Below are 14,220 nucleotides of genomic sequence, written 5' to 3'. Positions count from 1 at the left end.
TTACGCTTCATAAATCATAACGTGGTGTTAATAAGTGATGATTATCCTGCTTAAAAATGTGTAAGTATGATAAACGTGCGTTGCCACTGATGTTATTGTCTGCAATATTCTGAAATCAAATAACAAAATCCTATGGCTTTTTTTAGAGGGAGGCTTTGTGACTCAGCCTTAAAAAATACTTCATCACTTTATTGATACAACACAAAGTATGCACTACCAGCAGAGGGCAGTGTATCAAACAGATTGCTATATTGACATTTTCAATAAAACATGCAGCTGCGCTGCAAAATTCATTTGAGTTGTCAGGTTTACATAAATCCTTCTTAAGAATGTTTCTCTTGAACTCGCCACCATTCAGAAATAAAATAATGTTCGAAAGTTGTAATCAACAAGGTTGTCTGTGTTTTCCATCTGTGGGAAATCACTCTCGATGCAGATGATTTGATTATTTGTCACTCTGACAGACAACAAAATTCATTTTGCACAGCATTCTTCAAATGAATAGAAGAAGAACAAGACATCCTTCACATACCAGATCCTGTCAGTGGGTGGGGGGGGAATGTTGACGGCCAGCATTCCTCGGAGTTCCTGCACCTCCACAGTCAGCAGGAGAGGCGTGTTCGACACTTCCTCCATCTTCTTTTTGATGAACTCCGTTTCTGTGGCCTTTTGGAAGTATTTGGACTTTGTGATCTTGTCCACGAAGCGCATGATCTTGCTGGGTTTGTGGCCTCCAACCAAACTTCATTCAATAAAAGAGGGAAAAGAAGATTACATTTACTGGAACACCACAACAAAAATATAATCCTACATTCTTTTGATATGATATTTAACATTGTTTTGTCATGACTGCCTACATAATAATGGTGGACAGATACCTCTTTTGTCCAAATTAAAATCAGTTATACTTATTTATACTTTATTTTGTTAGGCCTAATAGAAGATCTATTTCAAAGTTTAATTTTAACATTTAAAAAACACCAACTGTTATGCTTCTTTCTTCCTACTTAAATTGTTATTATGCATACGTTTCTCATATAATACTTTTAACCTGGATCAAGCAAATAAAGGAGACTTTTTAAGAATTGGTCCAGTATCAATGTATTTGTGACAATGTACATGTCAGTGAAATGTAATCCAGAAGTTTCTTAATTGTATGCGTTAAAAAACTTGTTATATCTAAATAATAATATAAATGCATTGTCAATCTCATAAGAAGTTACTTGTGGCCAGAAGACATCAACAGACATGCGAGGAGAGATGGGAAACGTTTTTTGTATTAAAAGGAGCTTAGTTTTATATTAAATATTTTCAATGTCATGACTGAAGATTTAGCTGTGAAAAAATTATATATATATTTCTTTTTAATTTGGAACCAAATTGCAACTAATCTCTATCTACTGTCACTTTTCACATTGAACATGTACTTTTTTTTTTTTACGCTTTCATTTTAAGTTGTGAGTTTAGTGTTTTTGACCCTAAGAAACACTGATGCTATAATCAATAACAATAATCCACAGCTCCTCTCTCTGCTCCAGAGGATTTAAAAAATATATATCCCAATGCCACCCCGCCCCCGCTCAGGCAGCAACCCCCCAAAGCAGTAAACCAAGGGGAAACACTGAAATGTTATATGGAGACTTCTGTGAGTGGCACTTGGTTGGCGTCAATAACAAACAGAACATGTTAAGCTTAATATAAAGAAAACATTTTATATATCTGTCAGTAGCCCTTTTTAGCCCACAGGTTATCCCTGTTTTTGTGGCTGCCGTGCTCACGCTCAATACTGGACCAATTTCAAAAATGGTTTTCCTATTGTTCAGAAAACACGCAAAAATAGCATCCAGGTTGGAAGATACCAACATTACATGAGCACAGAGAAAGCAATAGGCGCTTTCACAACGGAGTACTTTTACCCATACTTTTCCCGTTTAATTTTGCATTCACACCAAAAAGAGAACTTAGTTCAGAGAACTTTTACCCCCATTTGTAGTCCCTGCTGGAGAGGTGGTACTATCCTGGGGGAAAAAACAACCAATTTCTGATTGGCTGTGCGAATTGCAAACCACCCCCTGTAAAACTCTGAAAACTTTTGTGAAGCCGCCATTGCATTTGCTGGCATTAACATTATTAGCATTAGCATTAGCCCCGCGCACCAACGGAGAGAGAATAACTTATGGCAACACAAAAGAAAACATGGGAGCGGTGGAGATGAGGATGTGTCGGCGTTCTGGCGATTTACTCGGAAGGCTTCAGTAGAAGCTGCTGGGAGTCCCAGCAGCTTCTACTGAAGCCAGTCCCCAACTCCGGGGACTTCCGGCCGGGGACTTCGGGTGGCAGTATACGCCGTGAAATAGTTTGCGGCCTGCCAGCAAACCCAAAGCAGAAGAAGTGACGTCAGGGGCTTCATTTGCCTAATCCTCCCTCAGGGACTTATTCCGGTGTGAACGCGATCGGCTCTTTAGTTCCATGGGGGTACTAAGTGTTGGGAACTAAGTACGGCAAAGTACTTGGTGTGAAAGCGGCTATATACACTGAACTCTCACCCCTCTGCTCCGGCTGATTCATTAGAGAGCTCGGAGGAGTCTTCCTCATCCGAAGAGCCAGCGCTGGACGACTCTTCATCACTATCAGCCAGGCAGTACGTCCGGGGCCTGCATCTGAAACACAAACAAACACAAACAGATTAGAATAAACAGCCACACATTCACACTCTTCTGCTCTTCATCTTTCTTTGTACCTGGATTATAGTGTATTGTACAAACAAAACAACAAACACATGAGCATCAGAACGTGACAAGAGTTTCATAAAGAGGATCAGAGAAGACTCGATTATTCAAATATCAGGCAACTGGTCGACATGTGCATCGTTGTAGACCAAATGCTCATTTGTGGTTAACGAATAGTGCAGTAATGAAGAAGGTGCAATGTCTCCATCATAGGGCTAGGCAATGTATAGATGTTAGATTATAAGAGATTGTGTGATAAGATTCGATTTTGGATTTTAACATCTTAAGTGTTTTCTTTTCATGGTTTGAAGGCTGCATGACAGTAGTAGAAGTGATTTTCTGAATCCAAGAAACTTTTTTTCTTTAGCCACTTATTCATTACATCGACATAACTGATGATAATTGATCAAAATCATGGTTCACAATTTTCTTCATATGGCCCAGCCCAGCTTCCTAAACATCATTTGTTTGGGCCCCTCAACATTAGTTAACTTTTTAATGGTAATATGTGAGACCTTTTTGACAAGTTTAGATTCATTGATATATCTCCTGCAATTATTCAACTACCTGTCTACTAAGTCAATGCCAACTAAAATGAAGCAGCATCATGAATGTCCTAGTGTGCATATCCATGACTGCTTCCATGAACAAAGCAAGTGATGTCCCTCTGGAAACATCAGTGTTCTGAGAGAGAATGCAGTAAGGTAAGAGTTCAAAAAAAGATTGCTTCTAACAGAGGATGTCTTCTGCAGTGTTGTCAATTCTCAGATGTAATCAAAAGTGAAACTGATTCTTATGTGGTTCACTGAGGACTGGCATCTCACTTCTCATTTACTGGCAACTAGTATAGCCATGAGAAGTACCTATGTACATGCACACAGTATTTTCTGGTTCCACCAATACCAAAAATGCATGATAGGTCTTTGCCGAATTTACCCTGACATATTTGTACGTATTCTGTTCCTCCTCATTTCTGAAAATAGACTTGGGAAAGCAGATCAAGGCACTAGACGCACTGAGAAATGAATCCTAAATGAGATGAAGCTTTGGGGGGGTAGCATGAAATGAGACAAACCCAAGACTATAGACATACAGAAGTAGAGAATGAGAGTTGGAAAGATGAGATCACTGTGGCAGCACTCACCAAGAGCAGAAACATCCGATTAACAGCCGCATAAAGGTGGAATCCAGATAGAGAGGCAACAGCAGAGAAGAGAAAGGAGAAGATATAAAAGGCAGCAAAGATATAGAACACTGAGTGAGAGCAAGACACCTCACAGAGACATGTACACGAGTCAATTAGAGGGGAAAGGCATTTCATCGAACTGAAAATGTGCGATGTCTCACCCATCTTTCCCAAATTCCCCAAAGCGGTCACTTTCTCCCTCCTTGCCCAGGCGGATCAGGTTCATCTTGGTTTCCAGGGTCATCAGGAAGGAGCCACTGTAGGACATCTCCAGGTCAAACCACAGACCTGAGGGACATAGAGGGTTATTAGAAAAAGGGATCTGAGAGAAAATTCGAGAAGTGAAAGATATATACCCGTAAAACAGATCACTGTTATGTTAATACATCCAAACACAAGCACAGTCATGATTAGGGATAGATAGATAGATATTCTTTATTTATCCCAAATTGGGACATTATTTTGTGCCAAACATTTTTAAAGGGTACAATAAGATACAAATATCATTATCATTAGCGGCAAGTATGTATAGTAAGAATACAAAAATGAAAATGTATCACAGATTGCAGTCAAACATTGACAGTATGTCTATTGTGGCAACATTGCAAATATCTTCACATATGTACGGTGGCCAAATCCCCAAACGTCAACAAGCACTCTGGTCCCAGCTGTGATACAAGATGTTTCTTTATTTGCATGTGTTTTGGAACATTTGTGTTTTTATATTTGCTTTGTTTTTTAAACTGCAGCATGTTTCTCATAATGGAAATGTTTTGGGATGTTGTGGTGCATTTAAACATGTCGGCCACCTTACATATGTCACTCAAAAAAGCTTTCTAGCTTGCTAACATGTTAGAGAAGTGACATTTTGAGCCTGTATTAAAACATTTGATATTGATATCCACAAAAGAAAAAGATCTGTGATGCAGTAAAAAAAATGTCTAGCAATTTGTATAGTGAGCAAAGTATGATTGTGTGCCACTTTCAAACTGTCTAAGTGCAAAGGTAAAACATCGAAGAAAAGCACATAAGTGGTTTGCTGGTGTTTAACCAAAGACAATGGTTCATTTTGTCCGCTACAATCTCATCTTAAAATACTATCAGTGTCCAGATGCTCTGAGCTTTAAGAACAGACTCCTGGACACACGGAACGCCCAGCCCTCATTCGCCCTCCCTACCTGTTAAATCTCTTCATCTTTCTCTCACTCCTTTATCTCCCCACCTCTAGATACCTTTCTGCAGCACCACTCTTGCCTCAATTCAATTCAAAACCTTTATTTATTCAGGTGAAAACCCATTGAGATCATTGACCTCTTTTTCAATGGTGACCTGCTGCAAGTAGGTTCCAACATGAATACAAACATGACAGAAAAACAAAGAGGAAATCATATGGCATATTTACATTGACTAGTTTGTATAGCTGGTAGCATTTACAGATACCAACAGTTTCCGATTGGATAGCATCTATCCTTGCTTTAAAAACATGTAATGGAACCAAACTGCTAAACTTCAATTTCTTTTGCGGACTGTTCCAAATTAGCGGAGCTGCGCATCTAAAAGCTGTATTCCCTAAGACAGTCCTAGCAGTTGGCACATTTAATACAACCTTGATGTCCTTGTTGTTCTGTCTATGTTTCTATGTTTCATGTGGAACTACTTGAGCAGGTCTCCCTTGAAAAAGAGATCAATGATCTCAATGGGATTCATCTGATTAAATAAAGGCTTGAAATGAAATGAAACCACAGCATTCGATCTCAGGCAGTAGCCATTTACAATACGCCGTGAGATCAGGGAGCAGATGTAGGATGGAAGTTTCCCTAACATTGCTTTGTAAAGAAAAAGATACCAGTGATTGAGCCGCCGTACAGTTAGTTAAAGCAAACCTGCCCTTGCATACAGGGTACAATGATGGGTTAATGCTTTACAGTTTGTCACAAATCTCAGAGCACTGTGATAGGCGGCATCTAACTTGATCAAGTAATTGGCTGGTGAGTTCATATAAAACAGATCACCATAGTCCAGCACAGGTAAAAAGGTCACAGTGACTAGCCTTTTCCTGGCCTCAAGTGAGAAACAGGACTTGTTCCTGTAAAAGAAACCTAGCCTAACCCTCAGTTTTTTTTAGCAGGTTATTGACATGCAGTTAAAGCATCACAAAGCAGGGGACTCCAACAGATGTTATTGTCTTGATCCCTACCACTTAGACACACTGAAGAAAGAAGGAGAGATCACAAGCTCCTTTGAACAGAGGAGAAACAGTTGGAGAGAGCCCATTATCACCCTCGAGCCTCAGTTTGAAATCAGCAGGGGAGCACTGGCTGCATAAACGCCCTCTCTCTCTATTCCTTTGACCTCTGCTCCTAAAATGTGGATTATACGAAATCTTCCAAAGCCTTAATCGATGTTTGCGTGGGGGAAGTTATGTTTCTTTCTGTCTGTCCCTTTCTGGTTACAACACAGGTTGTTATCACATGTTATTGTGTACAAAGAGCAACATCTAAACAAGACCTTGGGTATTGTTTCCTTTTAGACCAGTAGGAGGCAGCAGAGGATGACTGATCACGCAGGAAAGATGAATGAAGTGAGGGGTAAGAGAGTGAGAGGATGATAGCCATTAAAGGGGCCCTATTCTGCCCATTTCCAGGTTCATATCAGAATTTAGTGCTTCGAGTGTTACATACTGTAGTGATGGCACTATTTTACTTTAGTAAACAAAGGAGTCCAAGGATTTGACCATTTATATCCACAAAAAGCTATTTACAAAAGTATTTAGTCAGCCACCAATTGTGCAAGTTCTCCCACTTAAAAAGATGAGAGAGGCCTGTAATTTTCATCCTAGTTATACCTCAACTATGAGAGACAAAATGAGAAGAGAAAAGAAATCCAGAAAATCACATTGTCTGATTTTTAAAGACTTTATTTGCAAATTATGGTGGAAAATAAGTATTTGGTCAATAACAAAAGTTCGTCTCAATACTTTGTTATATACCCTTTGTTGGCAATGACAGAGGTCAAACGTTTTCTGTAAGTCTTCACAAGGTTTTCACACACTGTTGCTGGTATTTTGGCCCATTCCTCCATGCAGATCTCCTCTGGAGCAGTGATGTTTTGGGGCTGTTGCTGGGCAACACAGACTTTCAACTCCCACCAAAGATTTTCTATGGGGTTGAGATCTGGAGACTGGCTAGGCCACTCCAGGACCTTGAAATGCTTCTTACGAAACCACTCCTTCGTTGCCCGGGCGGTGTGTTTGGGATCATTGTCATGCTGAAAGACCCAGCCACGTTTCATCTTCAATGCCCTTGCTGATGGAAGGAGGTTGTCACTCAAAATCTCACGATACATGGCCCCATTCATTCTTTCCTTTACACGGATCAGTCGTCCTGGTCCCTTTGCAAAAAAACAGCCCCAAAGCATGATGTTTCCACCCCCATGTTTCACAGTAGGTATGGTGTTCTTTGGATGCAACTCAGCATTCTTTCTCCTCCAAACATGTCTAGTTGAGTTTTTACCAAAAAGTTCGATTTTGGTTTCATCTGACCATATGACATTCTCCCAATCCTCTTCTGGATCATCTAAATGCTCTCTAGCAAACTTCAGACGGGCCTGGACATGTACTGGCTTAAGCAGGGGGACACGTCTGGCACTGCAGGATTTGAGTCCCTGGCGGCGTAGTGTGTTACTGATGGTAGCCTTTGTTACTTTGGTCCCAGCTCTTTGCAGGTCATTGACTAGGTCCCCCCGTGTGGTTCTGGGATTTTTGCTCACCGTTCTTGTGATCATTTTGACCCCACGGGGTGAGATCTTGCGTGGAGCCCCAGATCGAGGGAGATTATCAGTGGTTTGGTATGTCTTCCATTTTCTAATAATTGCTCCCACAGTTGATTTCTTCACACCAAGCTGCTTACCTATTGCAGATTCAGTCTTCCCAGCCTGGTGCAGGTCTACAATTTTGTTTCTGGTGTCCTTTGACAGCTCTTTGGTCTTGGCCATAGTGGAGTTTGGAGTGTGACTGTTTGAGGTTGTGGACAGGTGTCTTTTATACTGATAACGAGTTCAAACAAGGGCCATTAATACAGTTAACAAGTGGAGGACAGAGAAGGCTCTTAAAGAAGAAGTTACAGGTCTGTGAGAGCCAGAAATCTTGTTTGTTTGTAGGTGACCAAATACTTATTTTCCACCATAATTTGCAAATCAATTCTTTAAAAATCAGACAATGTGATTTTCTGGATTTTTTTTTCTCATTTTGTCTCTCAAATCTTTGGAGGGAGATGAAAGTCTGTGTTGCCCAGCGACAGCCCCAAAACATCACTGCTCTAGAGGAGAAATGCATGGAGGAATGGGCCAAAATACCAGCAACAGTGTGTGAAAACCTTTAGAAGACTTACAGAAAACGTTTGACCTCTGTCATTGCCAACAAAGGGTATATAACAAAGTGTTGAGAGGAACTTTTGTTATTGACCAAATACATATTTTCCACCATAATTTGCAAATAAAGTCTTTAAAAATCAGACAGTGATTTTCTGGATTTTTTTGTTTCTCATTTTGTCTCTCATAGTTGAGGTATACCTAGGATGAAAATTACAGGCCTCTCTCATCTTTTTAAGTGGGAGAACTTGCACAATCGGTGGCTGACTAAATACTTTTTTGCCCCACTGTATATGTATGTATGTATGTATGTATGTATGTATGTATGTATGTATGTATGTATGTATGTATGTATGTATGTATGTATGTATGTATGTATGTATGTATATATATATATATATATGTATGTATGTATGTATGTATGTATGTATGTATGTATGTATATATATATATATATATATATATATATATATATATATATATATATCACACAATAGGAAAGGGAAGACCCAAACAACTATAAGATTCAAGATTCAAAGGTTTATTGTCATAACATAAACAACTACGGTGTAGTTATGTAATGTATGAACAACTTAGATAGCAGTGCCAAAGTTGGAGCCATCCACTGCGCCATCATACTTCAATATAATAATGGGCCTATTTAAGACTAAACAGAAACGCATTGCACTTGGTTGCAACCAAGACACACATGCATGTAAGCAATGGAAAAGTCAGAGTGACATTAAGTGCTCAGCTAACAAAGTCCTTAGGGTTTGAAATAGCTCTCCTGACAACAGTATACAGGGCCAATTACAGAAAGGGAAAAGGAAAGAGTTTGATGAGATAGGATGTACAGTTCATAAAAGGTTTGCAACTTTCAAGCGTGTCATCATAACATTTAAGTGCTACAATAAATTCAATTGGGAAAAAGACAGATATTATTGTAAAGTGCCAATCTGTTTATGTCACCAGCTGTTCATATCAACCTTGATTAGGTTTTGAACACAAGGATTCTTAAATCCTTAGCTAGCTCCGGTCTTCTCCACCTCTGGGGTGAGTTGCCAGGAGACTACAAATAATTATTGCAATGGGATAGTTTTATTTCAATCATTTAAAGATTGAGTATGCATATTCTCAACCTCGAAAAAACAACTGTTTTGACAAAGCATGTATTAAACGCTCAAGACTATGTACTAACTCTGTATGTATTACGGGAATGCAAAAAACACAAGGACAAACAAGACCAAAACTGGGGACCCAAAGAAAGTCAGAGAAGGTTTGATCGAGCAAAATAAGTGAGGCAGTAAGACAAAGTTACAAGTGGAAACCTTGAGGCATGGATTTCCTCTCCTGTCCTGGGGGGTGTGGTGGATAGTAAAACTGGCTGGGTCTAGGGTTATGCAGGGCACTGAGGTGTGTGAGATGTGGGAGAGGAGAGAAGCTGCTGGACGCAATACACTGCCTCCTTAATTGGGGTGAAGCCGTACGGCGAAGAGTTGGGAGCGTGTGTTTGCACATCCTGCGAAAGAAATGCCTTCATTCGTGCAGGAGGACTGCTAATATGCATCCAGAAATTGCTGTATATGAAGAGCATAAGGCAATGTCCGCACAATTGAATGAGCATGGACACTTCCTGAGCAGAAACGCACACACACATAAACACACACAGCTTGAGAGGCTCATCGATCCATTGCACTCAGTATGCTTGTTCCAGGAAGGAGTCGGTCAGACATGGTGAAGGCAGAACTCGAGTCGCCTAGAAGATACAGCCACTGTAACACCAGTGGAAATCTCTCAAAAGGGGAACTTAACAGACTCTTTCCCTGCATGGGCCAAGGAAGATGCCATTACATATTAGAGAGGATCCAAAATCAAAGGTCGGACACATCTAACACAGCGGATAACCTGATACAACACAGGGAATTTGTGTTGCACTGCATTGTATGACAATTATCAACAAAACAGGGTTGTAACTTCCTCTTCACAACTCAGAAACAGCTATCACCATGTTGGTTGAACACTAAGCTAAATAACAACTATTCTTATTTGTAGCTTTTATGTTGTTTTCACATGATGACTTCAAGCTCAACGACTTTCCAACGGTGGAAATGGGACTAGTTCAAAAGAACATGTGAATACGCCATCGGCCCTGACAGGGTGTGCCCTCTCTAAGTGCCATTGTTGTTTATCTTTAGTCCTTTGTTTTGGAGCATGTGCCTCTTTCCTGCTTCCTTTCACTTCTGAGAAACATGTGTAAAAAGGGAACCACTTTTCTGTTTGAGATTGCAAGTCAATCGATCGAGATCGCTCACTGTCAATCAAAGCATTTGGCTAAATATTGCAGTTTTCCGAGTGAAAGTGCAATTAGAGCTGAAGATCACTCCACATTGTGTTTGGAGTTGCTCTTGAGGTGAGTTTTTCCTGGAATGCTTCCAATAAACACCATCTCAGTTAGAGATCAATTATTGCTTTCATTATGCCGTTAGGCGAGTGGTACGTTATTACAAAAGAACGAGCCAGTGACTCATAACACACAGGAGGGAGGAAGAGAGAAACTGAGACAAAAGAGGAAGATGCAATGAAAGGGAACGCAAGAGGAAGAGAGAAAGTTGGAGTGAACAAATAAAACGACTGAAGAGACAGATCTGTGACTGAGTTTAAGAGAAATAAAAAAGCAATGCAGTGCAAAGGAATGAAAAGCTCAATGATGATCAACATAATCAGCTGGAAACGTCACTGATACTTCAGGCAACATAGTTGTGCACTAATGTATGGTTCCTCACAAAGCTCAGCCTCGACTTATCCGACCTACAGACCAGAGGACCTGCTAAAGTGATTAAGGCCTCAATGTATTGTACTCAGCTAAGACCTCGATAACCAATCAAATTCTATTCCTGAACCAAATCCCTCACTTATGAAGTGTTTTCCTGGATCTATTGTACAAAACACAGATGGAGATTTCTTGGTACTAATCACATTGCTTTTAGACCACCTGCAACTGTCAAGTAAACAACTGTTCCCTACTGAACTCTGTGCAGTGCTACTGTTGGTCAGACTGGCTAGTGGCCGCTGTAGGAGGAGAAAGGTTTTTGCTTCATTTAACCAAAAAAAAAAGGCCTCCATGTCGCTCTAACCTTGGTACCACTGCCTGACAGCTGAGTGGGTATAAGTGCATGTTAGGCTCCAGTGTGATGCACTCATTTGGCCTGTGCTGTTACATCACAACAGTAACTGCTATAGCTCATTTATGAGGACAACTAAAGGATATTTTCTTGGCTTTATTATTGCTCTAATACAAAAGGCTTAAAACTGAATACAAAATGTGTTGTATTTGATCAATTATGGTCCCATTTATCTTAAAGGTCCCCATTTCATGGCCATTTCCACTGATTATAATTCCATTGTTGAGGTCTACGAGAATAGATTTATATTGTGCAATTTTCCAAAATCACTTTGGTTTCTCATACAGCATCTCTGTAAACTATGTGTATTCACTGAATTTCACTCTCTGCCTTTAACGGCTCGTTGTAGCTCCAGTAGCTCCAGCCCCCACCCTCCCTGTGAGCACTGTGCTCTGATTGGTCGGGACGTTGTGAATCGCGCTAAGCTCCGTGGAGGTGTGGTTTCCTTGTTTAGCGACAGCGAAACACAGCCAAACTCACCCTGAGCACACACAAAGTCACAGCCGAAGTAAAAACAATAAGTGTGGCTTGATATTGAGTAAGAAAAAGGTTGATAACCGCTGTGAGAATGGGTCTGCAGAGAGAATTTCGCCGCGATCCCAACTGTCTGTTATCAGCCTGCAGCCAGGGAGGAGAAATCCTGTACTGAGTGTGTGTGTGAGGAAGTCCGTGGATTGGTCAATTTGGACCAATCAGCGGGGGCTTAACGTAATGGCTCCGCGGACGTAATGTAACGGCTCCACGGATTGGTCCATTTGGTTCCGGGTAACGCATGACATTAGGCGGTACCCGGAAGAATCAATGGACAGTGACGTATCTCCAACGAGGCGTTTTGGGGAGGTATTTTCTGTGTTAGAGTTTTACTCGGTACAGGGTGTACTTTGAGGGTTTTGACTCTGCAGACCGTTTACATGCATAAAAACCTTCATAACACACAAGGGGACGGGTAATAACCGGAAAAGCATGACATGGGACCTTTAAAAAATACAAACAAGCAGGGCAGAGGGCGTGGGTTATGTCACTATGCTGGGGAAGTAAACAAAGTGTGTGGGACATAAAGTCCCTCTAGAGCAGAGGTGCCCAGTACGTCGACCGCGGTCGAGGCAATGCTGGTAGATCAGGAGTCTTTCATAAAAAAAAAAAAATCCAGCTCCGTTAAAATAGACAAAACAGGTTTTGATCCCTCCTCCCTTGGCCTCCCTGCCACTTAATTCAGGAGTTTACTTGATTGACAGAAAAAGCGACCTATCGCTTTCCAGTCTGTTAACCCAGAATGCAAAGCGATACAAAATCAGTCAAATGCCGGGAAAACTCAAATTAAGAGGCAAACAAGAGACAAACAACAAAATGAGTGTGGGACCGAGCAAAAAGCTAAAAATATACCACTTCCACACAGAATGGGGGGAAGAATATTTTTTTGTGATGTCACATTCAAAGGTTATTTGCCTTATTTGTAAAGCAAGCGTCACTCTGCCAAAGAAAGGTAACGTGGAGAGGCATTATCGGAGTGTTCACAAGGCATATGACAGCGACTTCCCTCCGAGTAGCGAGTTGGGAAAGAGAAAGGTCATTTATTATTGCTACACAAACATTATCTCGCAGTCTTAGGCCCTTTCTCATTTCTCTAACTCCCCTCCTATCCTCGATACTTAGTCCCGCCCACAGGAGATGCGAGCGGAGGAGGGGAACTGAGGAGAGAGGAGGGGAAGCAGCAGGCGGTTAGACAAATGAGAACTCCTCTCCTCTGAGCGGTCATTTTAAAGAGACGTCCATTAAATATGACAGGAGGCACAGCAGCCCTCTGTCTGATGGAGAGATGTGTTCATGAAGACTTATATATTTACTTTGATTCATTGACAGTGCGGTATAATGAGACAATAACAGGCCACACACACACACACACACACACACACACACACACACACACACACACACACAATTTCAGAATCAAACAGAGCACTAGCATAATAACCGATAATAACGTAACACTATCAGAGACTGGATATATCACCCCCCCCCCCCAACACTCTGGTCGCGAAAATGAGGACAATAAATTACGGGCCAAAAGTTTTATTTACAAGTATTAAAAGTAAGCAGAGGACACCAAAACAACTGAGACCTGTATGTCCGCTGCATTTACGCACACACTGTATCACACACACCTACACACTGTACCACACACACGCACCTATGGCTCCTAAAAAAGGCTATAGCCGTTGTGTATTTTATTATGTGAAGCACTAAAATTGTTTTAGAAAAATATCGACTCTTTGTTTGTAAATATCTACTAAACTATAGCAAATAAAGAGAGTAGGCCTGTTATACTGAGTGATATACAGATGTAGCACTTCATTTCAGACTCCAGCTTACAGCTTCCTGCCTACGACCTGCCAAAGACCAGTATATAGGAATGTTAAGCCCTCCCACTATTTTCCAAGAGGGCGTTGCCAGATTTTCAATTTCAGGTTTTAACCAGGAGATGGCGCTTCATTCACAAATACAGAAAGACAAGTTTCATGGACTTTCAGTTGTGTTTTGAAGAGCATTTGAACACATCAACATTTTAGATCAACTAAAGTATACTATCTAATCTTGTAATTCAATAATATATAGTCTTTATATATTAAATAATCATAATAATAATGGAAATGTTTACATTACACTTCTTTATTTGTTATGCTCATACTTTTAACTTTACAATTGTTTGCTTTAATATGCAGTATATTTTTTGTATATTTTTGTGTTTGCTTTCTCC

General features: G+C 40.5%; 1 protein-coding gene across 3 annotated transcripts in view; it reads right to left on the bottom strand.

Moving 5' to 3' along the window:
- LOC307029263 (testis-expressed protein 2-like) overlaps positions 1 to 14,220 on the bottom strand; it is a 63,814-nt gene that overhangs the window by 3,458 nt on the left and 46,136 nt on the right. For 2 of the 3 annotated variants that reach the window (XM_079665052.1, XM_079665053.1), the window contains exons 9-11: positions 4,077 to 4,203; positions 2,547 to 2,660; positions 533 to 742 (exon numbers count right to left, since the gene is read on the bottom strand). In XM_079665052.1, the coding sequence (XP_079521178.1) occupies positions 533 to 742; positions 2,547 to 2,660; positions 4,077 to 4,203 (451 nt within the window). The remainder of the gene's footprint in view (positions 1 to 532; positions 743 to 2,546; positions 2,661 to 4,076; positions 4,204 to 14,220) is intronic. The other variant, XM_079665054.1, reaches the window with a different exon arrangement.

Source organism: Notothenia rossii, assembly GCF_949606895.1.
Source record: "Notothenia rossii genome assembly, chromosome: 1".
Taxonomy (NCBI): Eukaryota; Metazoa; Chordata; class Actinopteri; order Perciformes; family Nototheniidae; genus Notothenia; species Notothenia rossii.
The sequence above is the reverse complement of the archived record's forward strand: the minus strand, read 5'-3'. Positions and strand labels throughout refer to the sequence as shown.